This window comes from Octodon degus, unplaced genomic scaffold (genome assembly GCF_000260255.1).
Source record: "Octodon degus isolate 3935 unplaced genomic scaffold, OctDeg1.0 scaffold00005, whole genome shotgun sequence".
NCBI lineage: Eukaryota > Metazoa > Chordata > Mammalia > Rodentia > Octodontidae > Octodon > Octodon degus.
In genome coordinates, this window is record NW_004524581.1 from 18,315,877 (window position 1) to 18,334,365 (window position 18,489).

The 18,489-nt window shown below is 52.2% G+C and overlaps 1 protein-coding gene across 1 annotated transcript in view; it reads right to left on the reverse strand.

The window, feature by feature from the left end:
- Positions 1 to 5,104: 5,104 nt before the first annotated feature.
- Zcchc24 (zinc finger CCHC-type containing 24) overlaps positions 5,105 to 18,489 on the reverse strand; it is a 55,600-nt gene continuing 42,215 nt past the window's right edge. The window contains exons 3-4 of the mRNA XM_004624084.2: positions 15,767 to 15,931; positions 5,105 to 7,663 (exon numbers count right to left, since the gene is read on the reverse strand). Of these exons, the coding sequence (XP_004624141.1) occupies positions 7,550 to 7,663; positions 15,767 to 15,931 (279 nt within the window). The 3' untranslated portion in view covers positions 5,105 to 7,549. The remainder of the gene's footprint in view (positions 7,664 to 15,766; positions 15,932 to 18,489) is intronic.

Here is an 18,489-nt window from a genome sequence, read left to right on the forward strand (position 1 = left end):
AGATCCCAGCCGGCTCTCTCTTAGGAGAGGCGAGGGTAGAGGGAGGAACTCTGCCCCATCCGTCACTCAAGCTCTCTGAACCTGAGCCTCTGGCTTTGTACAGTGTGAGCCACGGGCTAGGAGGAGGGGTGCACGTCTGTGATCTGAACACTCTGGGGAGGCTGAGGCAGGAACATCGCTATGTTGAATCCCGCCTGGGCAGTTTAGTGAGTTAGTGGGAATGTGGCTCACAGGGAGAAGGCCCTGGTTCAGTCCCTGGTACTAGAAAGAAAAAAAATGGCTCCTCCTGGTCCCTGTGCACAGAGGCTGCCTCCCCGCCCCACCCCCACCCCCTGCCTCACACGACCCTGGCCAGACTCACCTGGGGTTCTGCTCCTGCCCAGTCAGGAAACGGCACAATGAGGAGCTCATTGGCTAATCCAGAGCCAGCTGCCCCTCCAGCAGGTGCCGTGGCTTAGTTGGTCCTGTCTGGCTCATTGAGACAGAGCCCAGGCATCGGCTTCTCCTGGCCCCTGGGAGGCCAGCCAGGCCTGGGCTCACTACTGGGCCAGGGTTTGGGGCTCACTTGTCCATCTCCCTGGGGTCCACAGTCTGCAAGTAGGAGCTGGGCAGTTTTCCCAAGCTCATTTCTCTCTGCTGAGTGTCTTCCCCCTGAAAGCAGCATTGGCTAAGAGAGGCCAGCAGAGGGTACCCTAAACTCCATGGCTGGGGGATCCCCTCTCCACAGGGACCTGGTTGTGGTGGGGGCATCTTCATGGGGTTCTCAGCCTTTGCTGTGTGTGTGAATATGGACAAGTGTTTTTGAATATTTATGTGTGCAAATGGGTATGAACATCCGTGTGGGAATATGTGTGTGTGTGTGTGTGTGCCTGCTCATGTTTCTGAGTGTGGGACAAGGGGTGTGTGTGTGTGTGTGTGTGTGTGTGTGTGTGTGTGCCCGGAAGGCATGGTGAGCAGGGCTGTTGCTGCTACCTGGGAATCAGCTCCAGGGTCAGTGGTGGGGGAGGCACTGGGGGGCCCAAGGCCAGGACAGGCTGTTCCTGGCTCGGGCCTCAGCACTGTGGGAACAGCGAAACATAGCCGCCAAGGGAGCCCACCCCCAGCTGTTGCCTCCCAAACACTGGCGGGGACAGGGAGGACACGCACCCCCACCCCCCGCCACAGCCCCATCAGACAAAGCTGGAAGGGCAGCAAGTGCTAGGTGCCCACCTGGGTCTTCTGGGCCCTGGAAGTTGGTCAGGATGTCAAGGGGGGAAGACGGATTGCTTGGCTCCCATGGGCCACCCTAGCCCAGGGCCCAGGGTGCGGCCACCTGGGAGATGGTGCTAGGTGCCTGGAGGCCGGGATAGGTACCACAAATCATGCATTCAGCACCCTCATGGGTCAGAAGCAGGGAGGATCACAGAGATACGGCGCTAACAGAGGACCCCACCGGTCATCTTGTGCGATCAGGGGTCTGTCCAGCCTGTTTTTCCACCTGCCCTGCTGGCAGCCTGTCTCCTCGGGCTCCTGCCAGGACAGGGAGTAGGACACAGGGGACCAGAGTGCCGGGATGGCCACCATGCTCCTGCCATGAGAGCACCTGCTCCGGGCAGAGTTGTGGCAAGAGAGAACTGACTGCCTTCAGCTCACACATAAGGACCAGGTCACATGTTCTGAGAAGGGCGACAGGCAGGGCGCTGGCCTAGTCCCCCTTCTCTGTGTCTGGAGTTGACACCAGTGGCCCCTTACGAGACGTCTCAGCTGCCCCAGGCTGCTGCCACCTCCCCACTTTCTTCCTACCCATTTGGTTTTCTCAACTCCAGCCTGAGCCTCACCCTTGTTGTATTTCCACAGCTCTGGCTTCCACCTCTAAGCCCTGTGGTGGGTGCGGTTCAAGTCCTGCCCCTGCCACATGTGCTGTGGAGGGCTCAGCTTCCACCCAGCTCAGCTTCTCCAGTCCCCGGTGCCCCTTCCTGGACCTGCTCCTGGGCTCCTCAGTGGCCAGCTGCCTCTGGACGTCCATAGGAAGTCCAACCGGAAATCCTTCCTGTCCAGCGGAATTACTGTTTTTCCCGTCTCTGGGAGATGTTGAAACACAGGCTGTGCCAGCTTTGAGCATGTTTTCTCAGAAAGGAAAACACGCAGGTGCTTGTGGTGACGCAGACCTCCAGAGTCAGGCAGTCAGTGGGTGACAGCATGCGCGCCTCAGGCACTGTGGCAGCGGGGACTTCATCTTGCCTGCCGGCCATAGGCAGAACCAGGAGCCCTCAGTGTGAGGCCTGGCTCCCCTGTGTGGCCTCTGCCTGAGCCGCAGACAGTGGGCGGGAGAGGTCACAGCCCCTGGGCAGTGCCAGGGTCAACCGCATCACCACATCCCTGCACTGTTTGATGTGTGCAGCTGAGGCAGGGCTGGTGGGAGCCCCTGGGACGGACCCGCTGGCTCAGAGAGATGGGGGCTCCCTAGCCTTGGCTCTGTACCCCGTGCCAGACAGCTGGTGCAGCCCCCACTCTCAGGGCTCTAACTCTAGCCAGCACTTATGGGCAATCTTCCTGTCTCTCTCCCCTCTGGTTACCTGCACTGGTGCCCTCCGGCTCCAGGGCCGCCTACTGCTTCCCATACCAAGGGCAGGAGCCCAGTGGCCAGAAACGGCTCGGTGGCTTCAAGATTCTCTCCCGGCCCAGCTCAGACAAGTGGTCCTGCTTCTGAAGTCGGGGTCTGAGCTCTTCCTGCTGTCCCTCAGCACCCCTGCCCTGCATGCCGGGCTCTGGACTCCCAGGACTCCTGTCCCCCGCTCTCTCTCTTTCTCCCCCATCCCAGGCTGCAGTCTGGAGATGAGAGTTTGCCCCAGACCCATTCCTTGGTCTGCACACAATTTAAATATTTAGGAAACTAGTTGCCAAAATGTAAAACATGGAAAATTTCATGTAGAAACTGGGATTTCCAGTTTCCTTGCGCCCTTCTCCACGTCCTGCTTAGTTGGCATTATTCCTTCTTTCATTTGCTTTGAGACTGGGACTCACTATGCAGCTCAGGCTGGCCTTGGACCTAAGCTGGCCTCCAACTTGCTGACACCCTCCTTCTTCGGTCTCCCAAGTGCTAGGATGACAAAGTGTGCCACCACACTGGGCTGGCAGCGATCTTTTCAGATGGCACCAATAGGCTGGAGCTGAGGACCACTGGAGCTGCCCGCCCGCCCGCTGGCCTCCTTGATGACATTGCCATCAACCCTACAGCTGGGGACAAGGGTCCCTGAAGATCCAGTGCTGTTAGGTGTGGATGCATCTTGCAAGGTCTGGGACTCTAATCCGCAGGCTGCACCCAGACATAACACGCAGCACCTCTGGGCGGGACCAAGGCTGCGGCCTTCTTTAGCCACTGCTGGTGACGCGGGCCCTGGCTGCACGGGCTTCGCAGCGGGTGTTTCTGGTATCTTGTTTTGTGGTTTCCAGGAGGAACAGGGCCCAGCCATGCTCAGGAGCCCCCATGTGTCCGGCCTACACATTTGTATCTGTTCTTGGTGTGATAAGCCCAAATCCTGGGCTCAGGCGAGAAGGCTGAGAGCAAGCAGCTACCGCAGGACCCGGGACTTCATCTTGAGACAGATTTCTGTTGTATATGGTCCCCACTACCTTGAGCTAGCCTGTGATCTGGTCTGCCGGCAGTCTCTCTGGTCTAAGGACTGCCTTGAGGAGAGCCAAACCCTAGAGAACATCCACTCAGGGGCACAGGGGCTGCGAGGAGCCCACAAGCTGTGTGGTGGCAAGGCAAGGACAAGATGACCAGGATGGCCCACATCCTGCCCAGGCTCTGCCCACCTCTGAGATACCTACCTTGGTGCTCTATGTAAACAAGGAAACCCAGGAGCCTCTGTTTGTTCCAAAGTCCTTTTAATATAGCATGAAAAGGCTATATTTCCAAAGGCAAGGCGTATACAGTCTCCAGGAATAAGGCACACACCGGAATGCCACCCCAAGGGCTGCTCTGCCGGAAGCCAGCGCTGTTTCCACACGCCCTCCCGGCGGGGCCCACGGGTTCTGTTTGTCTTTCAGCTGGGACACACACATACGGACATCACAGACACACAGGGTCACCACACGGCGGCGGAGGCGGTCCAGCAGCCAGCTGGAGCTGGTCACAACAGAGGTAATCCCAGCTGCCACCAGCCCCAGGGGCACTGGGTCCCCTCTGCGAAGGCTGGGAGGCCCCCACCCTTAGGCGTTAGTTGCTGCACTTGGCTACAATGTAGTGAGGTTGGATTAAATGTGTTTAGAATAGATTCAAGTCTATTAGATGCTGGAGGCAGGCGCGAGGGCTCTGCTTGATCCATCCCAAGTTCAAGAGCAGGGCCGGGAGGCTCAGCTGGAAGTCCCCAGTTGGGCCGGGAGCCCGGCTCCCCCTGCTCCACAGGCCTTGCTGGCCGGCCCAGTGGCTGGATCGTCACATGCTTTCTTTCTCCTCATCCCCTCCCAACCTTCCTCTACAAAATTAATAAAACTGTAGTAACAAGTTAATAAAAAGAAGGTGCAGGAACACAGTTACACGGTGGCATGGCTAGCCTCAGTAGAGGGGCTAGCTTTCCCTTTTTCGCTATATATCTAATAATAGCTCCCCTTGAAAAAAAAAAAAGAAGCAGTACTTTCCAAAATACACAATACACAGAAGTATAAATACAGGACAAGACCGTAAGTCTAAACACTTGAATAATACGCTGGCTACTTAATACTGATATTTTCATCTCAGGAAAACAATACAGAATAACAACAACATGGCTTAAAGAATTGTAGTTTTTTTCTCATCAGAATTATGTACCAACTTCATATAATATTCTATGTAGACAATATTTCCTTTTTAATGTAGCTCAATTGCATACTTTTTACAGACCAAAGCATAGTAAAAAACAAATTAAAAAAAAAAAAAAAAAAAAAAAAAAAATTATAACAAAAAATATTTTCTTGTAGGTCAATGAGGAGATTTGCAAAAATACTTCCACACACCTTTGTTTGATACTCTAGTGCCTTCCTAAAGGTTCTGAAGTTTCAGAGAATATCTCTCTCTTTTTGTAATCTCAAAAAAAAAAAAAAAAGCCATCCTATTTTTCTTTTCTTTTTGTTTTTCTTTAAAAAAAAAAAAAAAAAGGCCATCAAATATATACAAACAAAAGTCTCCGGGAAGATTTTGTGGGGGAGAAGCTACCAAATTCAGTGTTGTGAAAAAAAAAAAAAAAGTGGTAACCATGCAGAAATTTTAACATCTACGCATTTTTTTCCCTCAAAATACACACATAGTATTTTTGTTTTTTAAAAAAGGAATTCTGTGTCAAGTATAACTCAAAATAAATACAAATTCACAAGTAGAGCTATCGAATACTGCATCTGGGGTGAGCACCGGGGTCTCCCCACCAGGCCTCTATGTCTACGACTGTAGGCAACAGTCCCTTTTTGAATGCACCAGCACCACAGCTTTCTTGTCTCTGGGCTCCTAGACCCTCTGAGCACTACGTTCCCACGGTACACAGCCCAGACCGCGGTGTCTTCTACCGGTCACAGAGCGCCCCCCAACAGTGTAAGGGGGAAACAAGGTGTCCCCCTCAGGCCCAGTGCCCGAGGTGGCTGCCTGCACAGATGGCTAGGCAAAGCCTGCCAGCTGGACCAGCCCGCTGTGAAAGTCACTTAGGGGTGACAGCCTATTTCCTATGGGCCTGGCCTGCTGTGGCCTGGAGCCTGGGTTTATTCTGCAGTTTCCCCGCCTTTGCAGCTCAGGTGCAGGCCCCAGCCATCCTGCGCCAAGGGTCCCCACGCTCTCTGCTTCTCCTCGAGCGGAGCTAAGCACACCGTCTTCCCCTGGGAGCATTCTCATTAGAAGCCCAGCAGGATGACTGCCATCTGCAGCTTTTTTCTGGGGACAGAAGCCTTGGGTCCAGGCCACTTGGGTCACCTCACCCCAGTGAAGTGCTGGGCTGGGGAGTCCCCAGTGGCAGTGCCTCAGCATGGGTGGTGCTGCTGCCAGCCTGCTGTGCGGGTGGGTGGCAACTGGACAGCCCTGCTGCAGCAAAGGCTCCTGGGCTTTAAGTGCTCAGAGGGGGGCCCCAAAAATCTACCCTGCAGCCCCCCGGCTGCAGGTCTCTCCTTCTCTACTACCTCACTCTCTGGACCTTTGGTGAGCACTTTACTGTAAATCCTCACTTGCACAAAGCATTTTCATTTGAAAACTAAAGGCGACCAGGCACCAGATGGGTGTCCTGGAGCCACGGTAAACACTGGATTTCAGGCCCATTTTGTGGTCTGATTTGTTTTTGTTTTGTTTTTCCCACAGAGGCACAATGCTGGGGCAAAATCAAGTGACCCAGTACTGGCAGCTGGTTCTGTCCCTGCCCCATGGGAAAAGAAGGACAACGGAATCAGGGCTTCTTGCTGGGGAGAAAGGAAGGCACACGCCTGCCACCAACCAGGACTGTGGCCTCCCTGACCATGTGATGTGCCACGAGGCCTCTCGGCTCCTCTGGGAGGTAGGAAGTCACTGTCCTCCGTCTCCACGTGACAGGTTCTGTGGCCTGTCTTGGGGAAGCCCCCAGGAGGGGAGAGGAGGGCAGGAGACTTCTTCTCCATGTTCTGACATGGGAGGGGGACAACAGGTTGGGCAGCTGCAGGAAGAATCTTCATCCCTCATCCTGGCTTCCTCCGTGGCCACTCTGGGAGCAGAAGTGTGGAGGAAGGGGTACCCGGGAGGTGTCTCCCACATCTAGGGGCCAGATATCCCCGAACAAAGTACTGTTCCAGGACAGACACCAGGCCAGTCTGCTCCTGGAACCTCAGAGCTCTCAGGGACGTCTGTTCTCTAGTGCCTTTCTCTCACCTGATGGGGAAACTGAGGCTGGCGATATGACAGCTCCCCAGATGGCACAGTGCATCACCAGGGAGGCAGGTCTGTGTTCTTTGAACTGAGGCTTGCAGCTGTGACAGTCCCCAGCGGGGGCAGGTGGCAACAGGGATGGGAAGGGAATGAAGCTAACGGGACCCAAACCAGTGGGGAGGTGTCAGGGGTGGCCACGGAAAAGAACCCCCGGCAAGCTCTAGGTCACACCCAAGAGCACGGCGCTAGGTGATGACAGATGGCTCAGTGCCACCTCCTGACCTCTGCTGCCTGGGCCTGGGGTGGGCCCGCTCCCAGATGCCACGCGGTGAGATCGAAGGGTGTCAGGAGTTGGGGATCCCTGTGGGCAGGGGACAGAGGTCCACTCCCCAGCAGCTGCGCACAGATGTCTGGGCACTGTGACTACTGACGAGACCAGGAGGCGGGCTTCTGAGAGTGGCTTTGCATGCATGGCAAACAAGATGGTTCTGAACAGGAGGAGGCCTGGCTGGCCTTGGGGACACGACCCCTCTGGGTCTTGGGATTCACAGTGAATTTGGTGCCCTTGTGGCCAATGCAGGCTGCTCACCCCAGAGGGCCTCCCAGGGGCGGGGGCCCTGGGACAGAGACTTCAGCAACACTGTCACCGTGCATATGCGAGGCCAGGGGACACACGGTGGCTCCTTGTGCGGTGTGGGGAGGTGGCGGGCGGCGTGGTCACTGCACGCGGCGGCAGTAGTAGCCCAGCACCTTGCACTTCTCGCAGAGGTGCTGCGGGTGCTCCTTGCTCTGGTCGGACACATCCAGGCCATCAGGCTTCTCAAGGGGCCTCTGCAGGGGACAGAGTGCAGGGAGTGACGCAGGAGCAGGGACAAGGAGGTTCAGAGTGACAGAGACAGAGAGGGACAGGCAGAGATGCAGAGAGACAAAGAGGAGAGGTACAGAGTCAGAGACACACAGAGGAGGGAGAGGTGAGAAGGAGAGACAGACACAGGGACACAGAGAGCAGCAGAGAGACAGACAGACACACGGAGGGTGGGGGGAGAGATACAGAGAGAGCGACGGCGCTCTAGTCACCCAGGTCCTGGGAGGCCTCCCCATAACTCTAGGCCTCCTGTCCCCCACCTCCTCCATGCAGCTCTGACCCAAAGGCACTGAGGCTCGGGATACAGCGCTTTGACCCCAGTGCCACCTGCGGCTCACAGGATCCGGGCAGGGTGGGATGGGCTTCAGAGACTTCTAGTTGAAGGCACTGAGTCTCTGGGTGAGGGAGGCCGCACCCACACCTGATCCCCAGCCTCTACCGCTTCTTTCCCCAGCCACTTGTCACTGCTCAGGCAGCCTCAGGTCACAGAGCATGGCTCGCCCGGACACTGTCACATGCAGCACTGGCTGCTCGGGGTGAGTGAGCCCTGAGCTCCTTGGAGTCCACAGCCAGGGTCTGGGTCCTCCCCATTCCAGGGCCTGCCCTGTTTGTCGGGTGATTGCTTAAGTAAGACGTCACTGCTTTCTAAGAGAGAAACTGAGGCCCAGTTTCCTGAGGCAGGTAAGAGCGCCTTTCTGACACACTGAGAACGTCTCTGCCCCCTCGACCCTTTCTGCCTGTTCTCTCAAGCCAGCAAATACTCACTGCAAACATCATGGAGGCTTCAGGAGCACTCCGAGCAGGCAGTGTTCCCTCTAGTCACAGGCTTGCCTGGACTCCCTCACGTAGAGGGTCCCTCACACAGGTGTGGGGACTCAGAGGAAGCTGGTCATAGCCAGTTGGGAGCCACAGGCCCAGGAGGGGGTCCAGGCCAGTGCGCGGCAGGGGACCCTCAGATGTCTATGACATTGCCCAGGTGGTTGGGGAGGCAGCTAAGGCAGCAGCGTGGCAAGTTCAAGCCCAGCCTGGGCAATTTTATCTCAGTGAGACTCTGTCTCAAAATAAAAGAAAAAAAATTTAAAGGTCTGGGATATGAGACATTCTCCAAAATAAAACCTGTACTAGCTCACGGAACAGGCCTAGGAAATGCAAAGAACTGAAATTATCCCATGCACTGCACCAGCCCATGGTGCCATGAAAGTGGAAATCAGGGGCAAAAGAAAACGCGAACATTTCACAAACACATGGAAATTGAATAGCACATTTCGGAACAACAGTGGGTCACAGATGAAATGAAGGAAGAAATTAGACCATTGCTGCGTTAAATGATGATGACAGCCCAACACACTAGAACTTATGGGACACAGTAAAGCAGTCCTAGGAGGGAAATTGATAGCGGTGAATACCCATATCAGGAAAATAGAGCAAGTCGAATAAACAACTTAAAGGTGCACCTCAAACTCCTAGGCAAAGAAGAGCAAGCTAAGCCAAAAGCTCATACAAGGGAGGAAGTTATAAAGATCAGAGCAGAAATTAATGTATTGGATGGAGACTAAGAAAACAATACAAAGAATCAATGAATTAAAGAGTTGGTTCTTTGAGAGATTAAATAAAACCGACAGGGCTGGAGAGATGGCTCAGTGGTCTAAAGCACCTACTTGAAACAAGCTTGGCAAAGCACAGGGACCGCGGTTCGATCCCCAGCACCACATGCCAGCCAGACCCACCCCCTGGTGGGCTGAGCTGGCCACACACACACACAATAAATAAATGTAATAAATAAAAATAAATAAATATTTAAAAAAAATAAATAAAAAATAAATAAATAAAACTGACAAACCCTTATCCAACCTTATCAAAAACAGGAAAGACTCAAATCGATGCCATTAGGAATAAAAAAGGTGAAATCACAACAGACACAAAACTCTGAAGAAATCCAGAATTATCATCTACACCTACTTCGAAAACTTATATTGTAAATAAGATGGAAAATGCAGAGGAAATGACAGATTCCTAATTACATATGAATTACCAAAGCTGAACCAAAATCTTAAATAAACCAATATCAATCAATGAAATCAAAGATATAATTAAAAACCTACCAACAAAGAAAAGCCCAGGCCCTGACGGTTCACTACTGAATTGTACAAGAAATTTAAAGAACACCTAATACCATTATTTCCAGAACTCCTTAATGAAATTGTAAAGGAAGCAGTACACCCAAACCCATTCCTATAAGCAAGCATTATTCTGATACAAAAACCAGAGAAGGACCCAATTAACAATGAAAACTACAGACCAATCTCCTTAACAAACATAGATGCAGAAATCCTCAATAAGATACTGGCAAACAGAATGTAGCAAATCATCAAGAACATTATACACCAGGACCAAGCGGAATTCATCCCAAGGATACAGGGATGGCTCAACACATGTAAATCAGCAAATGTAATACACCACGTTACCAGAGCCAAGTTAATTGGGGTCTGAGCCAAATGTCCTCAGTTGTGGCCTTGCTGCTTGAGAGAGGACAGCTTTCCAGGCTAATACAGGTTTCAGCAGGGACCGGTGACACATAGAGGTTCACTTACTAGACATCCACTGCCCATCTCCAGACAAGGGGCCCAGGCCTTAGACAGTCTCACAAGTAAACATGGAAGCCAACTGGTTAATACACATCCTTCTCAGAGCTGTTTCCTGGAGGTCTCCACCAGAAGACCCCAAAAACTCCACTAAAAAAATGCTAGATTTAATAAGAAAATTCAGTAGCATAGCTGGATACAAAGTTGGGGTTCAAAATCAGTAGCCTTCCTGTACACGAATCACAAACTCACTGTAGTGGGTGATGCACTGTGACAACTTGAGAAGTTAAAAGCTTAGCTGAAGCAGCTCAGCAATTCCACACCCCAGGGCATGGAGGCCCCTCCCTCGGGCATACAGGCCCCACCCTGGAGCGGCTCATCACTTAAAGGATATAAAGCAGAACTGAGGAAGGATGGAACATTCCGCTTCCTCGGAGGAACTGCATTCTTTGCAGTCAGTGTGGAAGGGAGAAAGAAGCTCCCTAGAAGTAGTAGCAGCTGTTCCTCCCTTGGTTCTTTGCTGTTTTCCACCACCAGGAACGGCTGCCCCCTGGCATGTGCCACTCTGCCTTAAAGCCAGCCAAGTATGAATTAAAACCTCCACTGACTGTGAGCTAAATAAACCTTTCCTTCCTTGATTTTGGGTGTCAGGTATTTTGTCCCAGCAACAAGTGAAAAGTAACCGAGACACTCACTAAGAGAGACATTAGGGAAATAGCACCTTTCACAACAGTATCTAAAAAATTAAATATCTAGGAATTCACCTAATTACAGATGAAAATGACCTCCACAGTGAAAACTACAGCACTCTGAAAAAGGAGATTGAAGAGGATATCAAAAAATAGAAATATTCCTCTTGCTCTTGGGTAGGAAGAACCAATAGAGTGAAAATGGCCATACTTCCAAATTGTTATACAGATTTAATACAATCCTGTTCAAAGTTACAACAGAGTATCTCACAGAATTAGAGAAAATATTCCTAAAATTCATTTGGTTGTCTTTGACTTTTTTGTTTGTTTGTTTGGCAAAACCGGGGATTGAACTCAGGCCCTTGTGCTTGCCAGGGAAGCACTTATTCCACTGAGCCATCTCCCTGGCCCCTTTAAAATTCATTTGGAACTAGAGGTAACCTAAAACAGCAAAGACAATACTGGGCAACAAAAGCAAGACAGAGATATCGCCATCCATGACTTGAAGTTATACTATAAAGCTACAGTGATAAAAAGAAAAATAAACAGTGGTACTAGCAAAAATACAGACCTGAAGATCAGTGGAACAGACTAGAAGACGCAGGAACAACTCTAGACATTCTTATCCACCTACCTTATCCTTAACAAAGGTGTCAAACACATTCACTGGAAGAAAGATTGCCTCTTTAATAAATGGCACTGGAAAGCCTCACTCTGCACATCCGATGACTAAGAGTAAACCCATATCACTCACCAAGCACTAAACTAAATTGAAATGAATCAGAGATCTAAACATTAATACAGAAATGGGAAACCCGCTAGAAGATAGAACAGGTAACACACCTGAAGACAATGGCGTAGGCAAAGACTTGATGAATCAAACTCCGATCACACAGGACCCATCACAAAGAATCAACCACGGCTCTCATCTTATTAAAAAGTTTTTGCACAGTGAGAGAAACCACCAAGAGAAGGAAGAGACAACCCACTGAGAAAAAATGTTTGCCAGCTATTGCTCAGACAAGAATAACTATGGAGCACATACAAAGAACTCAAACATATCAGACCTCCCAAATTTAAAGACCTAATCCAGAAATGGGGTGTCTGAGATGAATACACACTTCTCAGAAGAAGAAATACAAAGAGCAAATAAATATATGGAAGAATATTCAGCATCACTGGTCACTGGAGAGATGCAAATTAAAGCAACACTGAGATTCCACCTCACCCTAAAAAGAGCAACTTTACCAAGAAATCAACAAACGAGAACTGCTGAAGAGGCTATAGGGAAAAACAAATCCTTTTCTACTTTTGGTGGGAGGGCAGACTGGTGCAACCACTGTGGAGATCACTGTGGAGATTCATCAAAAAACTAGGATTGGAGGTCCCAATTGACCTAACTATTCCCCTTCTGGTATCTTCCCAGAAGAATTAAAAACCACAGTGACATATGTGCACCCGTATTTTACCAGCGCAGTTTGTAACGGCTAGATCTTGCAAACAATCCAAATGCCCAGCAACCGAGGAATGGGTAAAAAAGATGTGGTCATTTTATACAACGGGGTACCACTCAGACATAAAGAAGGGTGAACTGGAGGCTTTTATAGATAAATGGATGCAACTCAAGACACGTACTTATAAGTGAAATAAACCAGACACACATCTGCAAACATCATATTGCCTCTCTATTGTAAGAAGAGTAAATAGGATCTAAAACGTACGATTTGTAGAACAGGAAGAAACTGCTCAAGAGGAAAGAGAAACTGGTATGGGGAAAAGAGAAAAGAAGAAAGTCAAAAGTCAGTGTATATATCTAATTTTTAGTTCATTGAAAAGAAAGGTCTGTCCTAATATTGTTTGGACAATTAAATGTCTTCGTCTTATACTCTGAGTAATTAATTTAATGATAACAATGCACAACGTATTAAATATTGTTATCCTATTATCTGGTTTTGAAATTCTATTTTTTCCTCTTGAAAATAAAAAAATAATAATAATTGATAAGATGGCTGAGGTTGTAGGTCAGTGTGAAGGCTCTGGGTTCAATTCCTACTGCGCCATTTTTCTCCTGGCCCAACCCCTCAATGGTGACAACGACCAGAAAGAGCAACGCAGAGCAGAGTTCTGAGTGTTGCACGTGCTTATTGTTAGTGGGATGGACACAGGCTGGTTCAGGGTCTCTCGAGCTGAAGCCAGGTAGGAAGGCCTCAGCAGGTGATGGACCCTGCTGTCCCATGACTCCCAACATGACATAGGAAGGGACCTATGCGTCACCCCAGCCCCAGCTCTCTCTGCTGGCCAAGCACAGCCCAGCTCACTGTCCACGCTGTAAGGGCTTCTCCCCTTTGAGCTGGACTCAAGGTCCCTGTACTGTCCTGGATGCCCCAGCCACACAGACCCTGGGGCCCTCTGCTTGGTTCTTATAGGGCACCGGCCAGGGCAGCTCTGAAGGCGCCCTCCCATGACCACCCCTTGCCGGCTTCTGGCTCCCCTCCACCTCTGCCCACAGCTCTGCAGCCGGAGCCCCTTGCTCAGCCAGCCTGCTGGGAGATCTGGTAGGGTCCTTGTGGGAAGCAAAGAAGACTGCAAACTGGCTGCATGACGGCTGCACCTGTGTAATCTCAGCACCCTGGGAGGCTGAGGCAGGAAGATGGCAAGTTCTAGCCCAAACTGGGCAAGTTGGTGACTGAGGGAAACCTGTTCTCAAAATACAAAAAAAGAGCTGGGGTTGCAGCTGAGTGTAGTGCTTGGTGACCACACACACACACACACACACACACACACACACACACACACCTGTAAAGTCATCAGAAGGATGGGAACAGGTTCTAAGTGCAGGCTGTCATTAACACTGTGTATGACTGGCAGCGTTGTATGAGGTTAGGGCAGATTGGGTGGGTACCAAACTCAAGTCCCTGCAGAAATGGAAAAACCCTGATGTTGCCTATACAGATGCTCCTGCCCTCAGAGCCTTGGTCAGCTGAGTCTTTTCATCCTCAGCTGTGGCCTTGTGTCCTGGGGGTCTCTGTGTGGCCCTGGCCTGGCTTCTCAGCCTGCTGCCTGCGAGGAGCTGGTGGGGTGGGGGGAGTGGTGGGGAAGACGTCCCTCTGCAAGGGAAAGCACCGCAGGCAGCTGGGACTGATCAGCCGGACAGTCCCACCCCCTGCAGAGAGCCCGGGACCAGCAGTGTTTTCTTCTCAGGGGGGCGGGGCAGGCAGGGGGAGCCACAGCTGGAGCCTGACTGGAAACAGATGCAGCAGAGGCGGAGCGTGGGGAAGGGTAGCATCTCAGGGGATGCTGTGGCCCAGGTCAGCCCTGGAGAAACCCCGGAACCCCTCCCCAAATGCAGGGACCTGAAGGCTGGCGTTGGCAGAGCTGGCGGGTGACCTGCTCATGTTGTGTTCCATGGCCCTTCCCCACCTCCGTCTCCCCCATGCACACAGTAGGTGCTCAACAAATGCCAGCTGCTAGCTTGAGAGAGAGGAGAGCCACGTGCTCTTCTTGCAAGATGCTTCCAGACCAGGATCTCCAAGGCTCTGACCCTGGGGTGGAGGCTGGGCCAGGGCGGCTGAGGGGAGCACTCAGGGGCTGTGTAGGCAGATCCTGGACCCTAGGAGGCTAACCTTGAGACGACAGTGCAGGCCGGCCTGGCAAGCTGGAGGGGCCGCTGGAGGCTGGGGCCACTGCGGGGAGCTGAGTCCAGCAGGCCTGGGGTGCTGACTGGGCCCTGTCTCTCTGCCTAGGTCATGTCTGCACACGCTGAGCCCAGGGGACCTCACCCCGCCTGCCCCCCTGCCCCACTCGCTGCTCCAGGCCCTGGTCTGGCCCCTTGCATTCCCCATCACCCTGCAACCCAAACCTGGCTGCTCTTCACAAACCCCGATGTCTTTGCTCACACCGGGTGCCTCACTTTCCTCCTCCATGAAATGGAAAAACACAGAGGCCCAACTACATGGGGTGTCAGGGAGGGCGAAAGGGCTAATGTCCTAGAGGCTAAACAAAGGTGACTGAGCTGGGACAGAAAGACAGACAGACAGACAGACAGACAGACAGACAGACAGACAGACAGGCCTACACACACACACACACACACACACACACACACACACACACACACACACCAGCTTGCCTGGCCTGGGAGCTGGGTGCCCAGCTCAGCTATTTCCAAATAGTCGAAGGTGCCATCTCCCGCTTGAGGACCTTCGCACTAACGCAGAGGCACATGACCAGGGTACCTGTCCTAATGAAGCGCAGAGCCTGCTTACTTTCCAACTTCCACAGGTGCCCCTTGCCCAGGCGCTGATGACAGTCTTCCTAGGACTGCCACCCCCACTGTGACAGGTCCAGCTTCCCGCTTCCCATGTCAGGGCAAAGGTCACGCCCTCGGGGAGGCTTTTTCCACCCAGCAGTCCCAGACACCCCATCCCGCACAGAGCAACCTGCTGCCTCCAAGTCCCTGTGGGTCTTACCAAGGCTACCCCTTCATTTTAAAATACAACTGGGGTCTCTGTTCCCAGAATCTTGCTGCCCTTTTTCCCCTTCCTGTCCTCGGGAAATGAATTATTCCTCCCTGATCCCATTTCCAATGAGACAAGGGAAGAAAGGATCTACATGGAGAGAGGTCATCTCGGCTCAGTTGGGTGAAAGAATAAAAGAAGGCCGAATTGGAGAAGTCGCTCTACAGAGACTGCCCTTTCATGGCTGCCCCTTCCCGCCCCACTCCTTCCATCGCCCCGCCCACAGTGGCCCCGCCCATCACCATGGCCCCGCCCCGCCCCCAACCCAACCCGGGGCTCACCTGCTTGTGCGGGTACACATTGATGTGGCACTTGATGCACTCCTGCCCCATGTTGGCCCAGGAGTTCCCGCTCATCCATTTTCTCTTGCACTTGGGACACTTGTATTCCCCGAAGCAGCGCTTCTTGCCCTGGTACGGTGTCAGACCCTCGCCTTTGGGGCGTGCCTGGAAGACAGGAAGCAGACACTGGGTTGGGAGGCAAGGGAGAGGGCATGATGGTGTCCCCATGGGGTACTTGTGTGTGCAGGCACCTTTTGACCCAACCTAGAGTCTCAAGGTCACCTCCGGGACATATGCTGGAACTCCAATCCCTTCCCTCTCAAAAGGGGGGTGGAGAAGGGGACATCTTCAGGGATGGAAGTACCCAACGATTAAGGTGTCATGGAGGGGCAGCTGGTGGTCACGGGGTCCGGTGCACAGCGTGACAGGCAGGCACAGACACTCGAGTCCCTCTGCCCAGCCCCAGCTGCCCACTTCCCTTCTTGTACTCCCAGAGCTGGCTCTGCATCCGCGCTGGACGGCGCATACGCGGCTGTACTCTTTCCCCTCATGCAGAAGCAAACAGGTTGCAAGCTGGCTCCCCGCCTCCAGTTCTCCGCTTAGTGATGTACCTTGTGTTTCCCCCATCAGCGCTCACAGGGGGACCGCGTTCTGCACGACAGCTGCGCAATATTAGGATTCAAGCAAGATGGGGGTGCGCTGACCAGGGCGCGTTTCAGAACTAGTGTAGGCTGCTTTCCCTCCTTTGGTTGTTACGAGCAAGGCCCTAGAACCTCGCAGCAAGCACACGCGTGAGTCTATTTGCAGGATACATTTGTAGTGGTGTAACTGCGGCATCGGTGGGCGTGTCCACTGAGTTTTACAGGCTCCACCTACATCCAGCCGGACACCAGCTTTGCAGCCCCTCGCCTCCTCCCCCCACCGCGGAACTTTCGTGACAGTAACCCCCTTATCTGCAATTTTGCTTCCCACAATTTTATTTGCCTCAGTAGGTTGCAGTTATCTTTGGTCAACTGTGGTCTGAAAATGTCACATGGAAAATTCTACAAATAAACAATGCATAAGTTCTGAATTACTCAACAGTTCTGAGTAGGGGATGAAGTCTCCAAGGGCGGGAGGACGGAAGTCACCCCCCCCCTTTGTCTTTTTTGAGACCGGGTCTCACTATGCAGCTCAGGCTGGCCTTGAGCTCATACTGTAGCCCAGGCTGGTCTCATCTCGCATCGCTCCTCCTGCCTCAGCCTCCCAAGTGCTGGGATGAGAGGCATGCGCCACCATGCCTGGCTGGGAGTCACCCTTTATCTAGGACATCTATGCTCCGGCTGTTGCCTGTTAGTGTGGCAACAGTATGTTCAAGAAGCCCTCACCCTTGGGAGGCTGAGGCAGGAGGATCGCTGAGTTTGAGGCCAGCCAGGGCTACATACTGAGACTGTCTTGAAAAACCAAACCGAAATAAAGAAATGGATGAAATACATGCTAGTTTTGAGTGCCGGGTCTGGTGAGATGGCTCAGTGGTCTAAAGCACCTACTTAGAACAAGCTTGGGAAAACACAGGGACCGCGGTTCGATCCCCCAGCACCACATGCCAGTCAGTCCCGCCCCCTGGTGGGCTGAGCTGGCCACACACACACACACACACACACACACACAAATAAAAAAATTTAAAAAATAAGTGCCAAAACTATTACTCAAGGCAGAAAGGCACTAAATACCAGCCTCTGGTAATCCCCAGGTTTCTGGCACCCATGGAGGGGCCAGGAATAGATCTCCTCCGATAAATGGAAGACGGTGGAGCCACCAACCTAAAAGGCAGAAGATTCCCAAGTAGCTTTGCCTTGTGGGTCTTTTGTCATTAGCAAGAGGGGATTTTCCCATGTATTGAAGAGCCATTTTTGTTTCCTGTGTGAGCTGTTTGTTCATCTTCTCTATGCTATTTTTCCCCCTAATGAGGGTTTGATCTTTTCTTATTGATTTGTGCCTGCACTTTCTATATGAAAGAAGCTAGTTCTATCCTGCGCAGTGTTTTTAGAAACAGCCTTACTGAGACACGATTCCCATATCCCATATCTCACCCACGCAGAGTGGGCGACACAGAAAGCTGTACGTGTATCACTCCAGTCCAATTTTAGAGCGCAGTTATCACAGCCAAAAAGTGGACCTGTGCCCAGTGGCAGTTTCATCCTACTGCCCTGTAGCCCGCAGTCTCACATGACCCGGCCCTCGCCAACCCCTATTCCATCAGAAGCTTCATGTGGAAATACATAGCATGTGTTTTCCTGGGTCTGGCTTCTTTTACCTAATGTAATCTTCTCAAGGTCCATTCATGCTAGAGCGCGTGGGGAAAGGCATTCCATTCATGCTAGAGCGCGTGGGGAAAGGCATTCCATTCTGGAAGGAGGGGCATTTGACCCACGGTCTCACTATATATTCCAGGCTGCCTTGAGCTCACTGTATAGCTTAGGCTGGCCTCCATCTCGTGGCAGTCCTCCTGCCTCAGCCTCCTGAGTACTGGGATAACAGATGTGTGCCACCATGCCTGGTCTTCATCCTGTTTTGACGCCAGATAACATTGCGTTGCTTGGGCAGTCCCTAAGTTTTGGGTATTAGGAAGGAAGTGGATGCGAGCATTTGTGTGCGCACGGCAGTGTTCTGAAAAGTCACAGTAGCAAGGCTAATACCTGAACGCAGGCACGGCCACATGGAAACAGGCTCTGTGCTTCGGT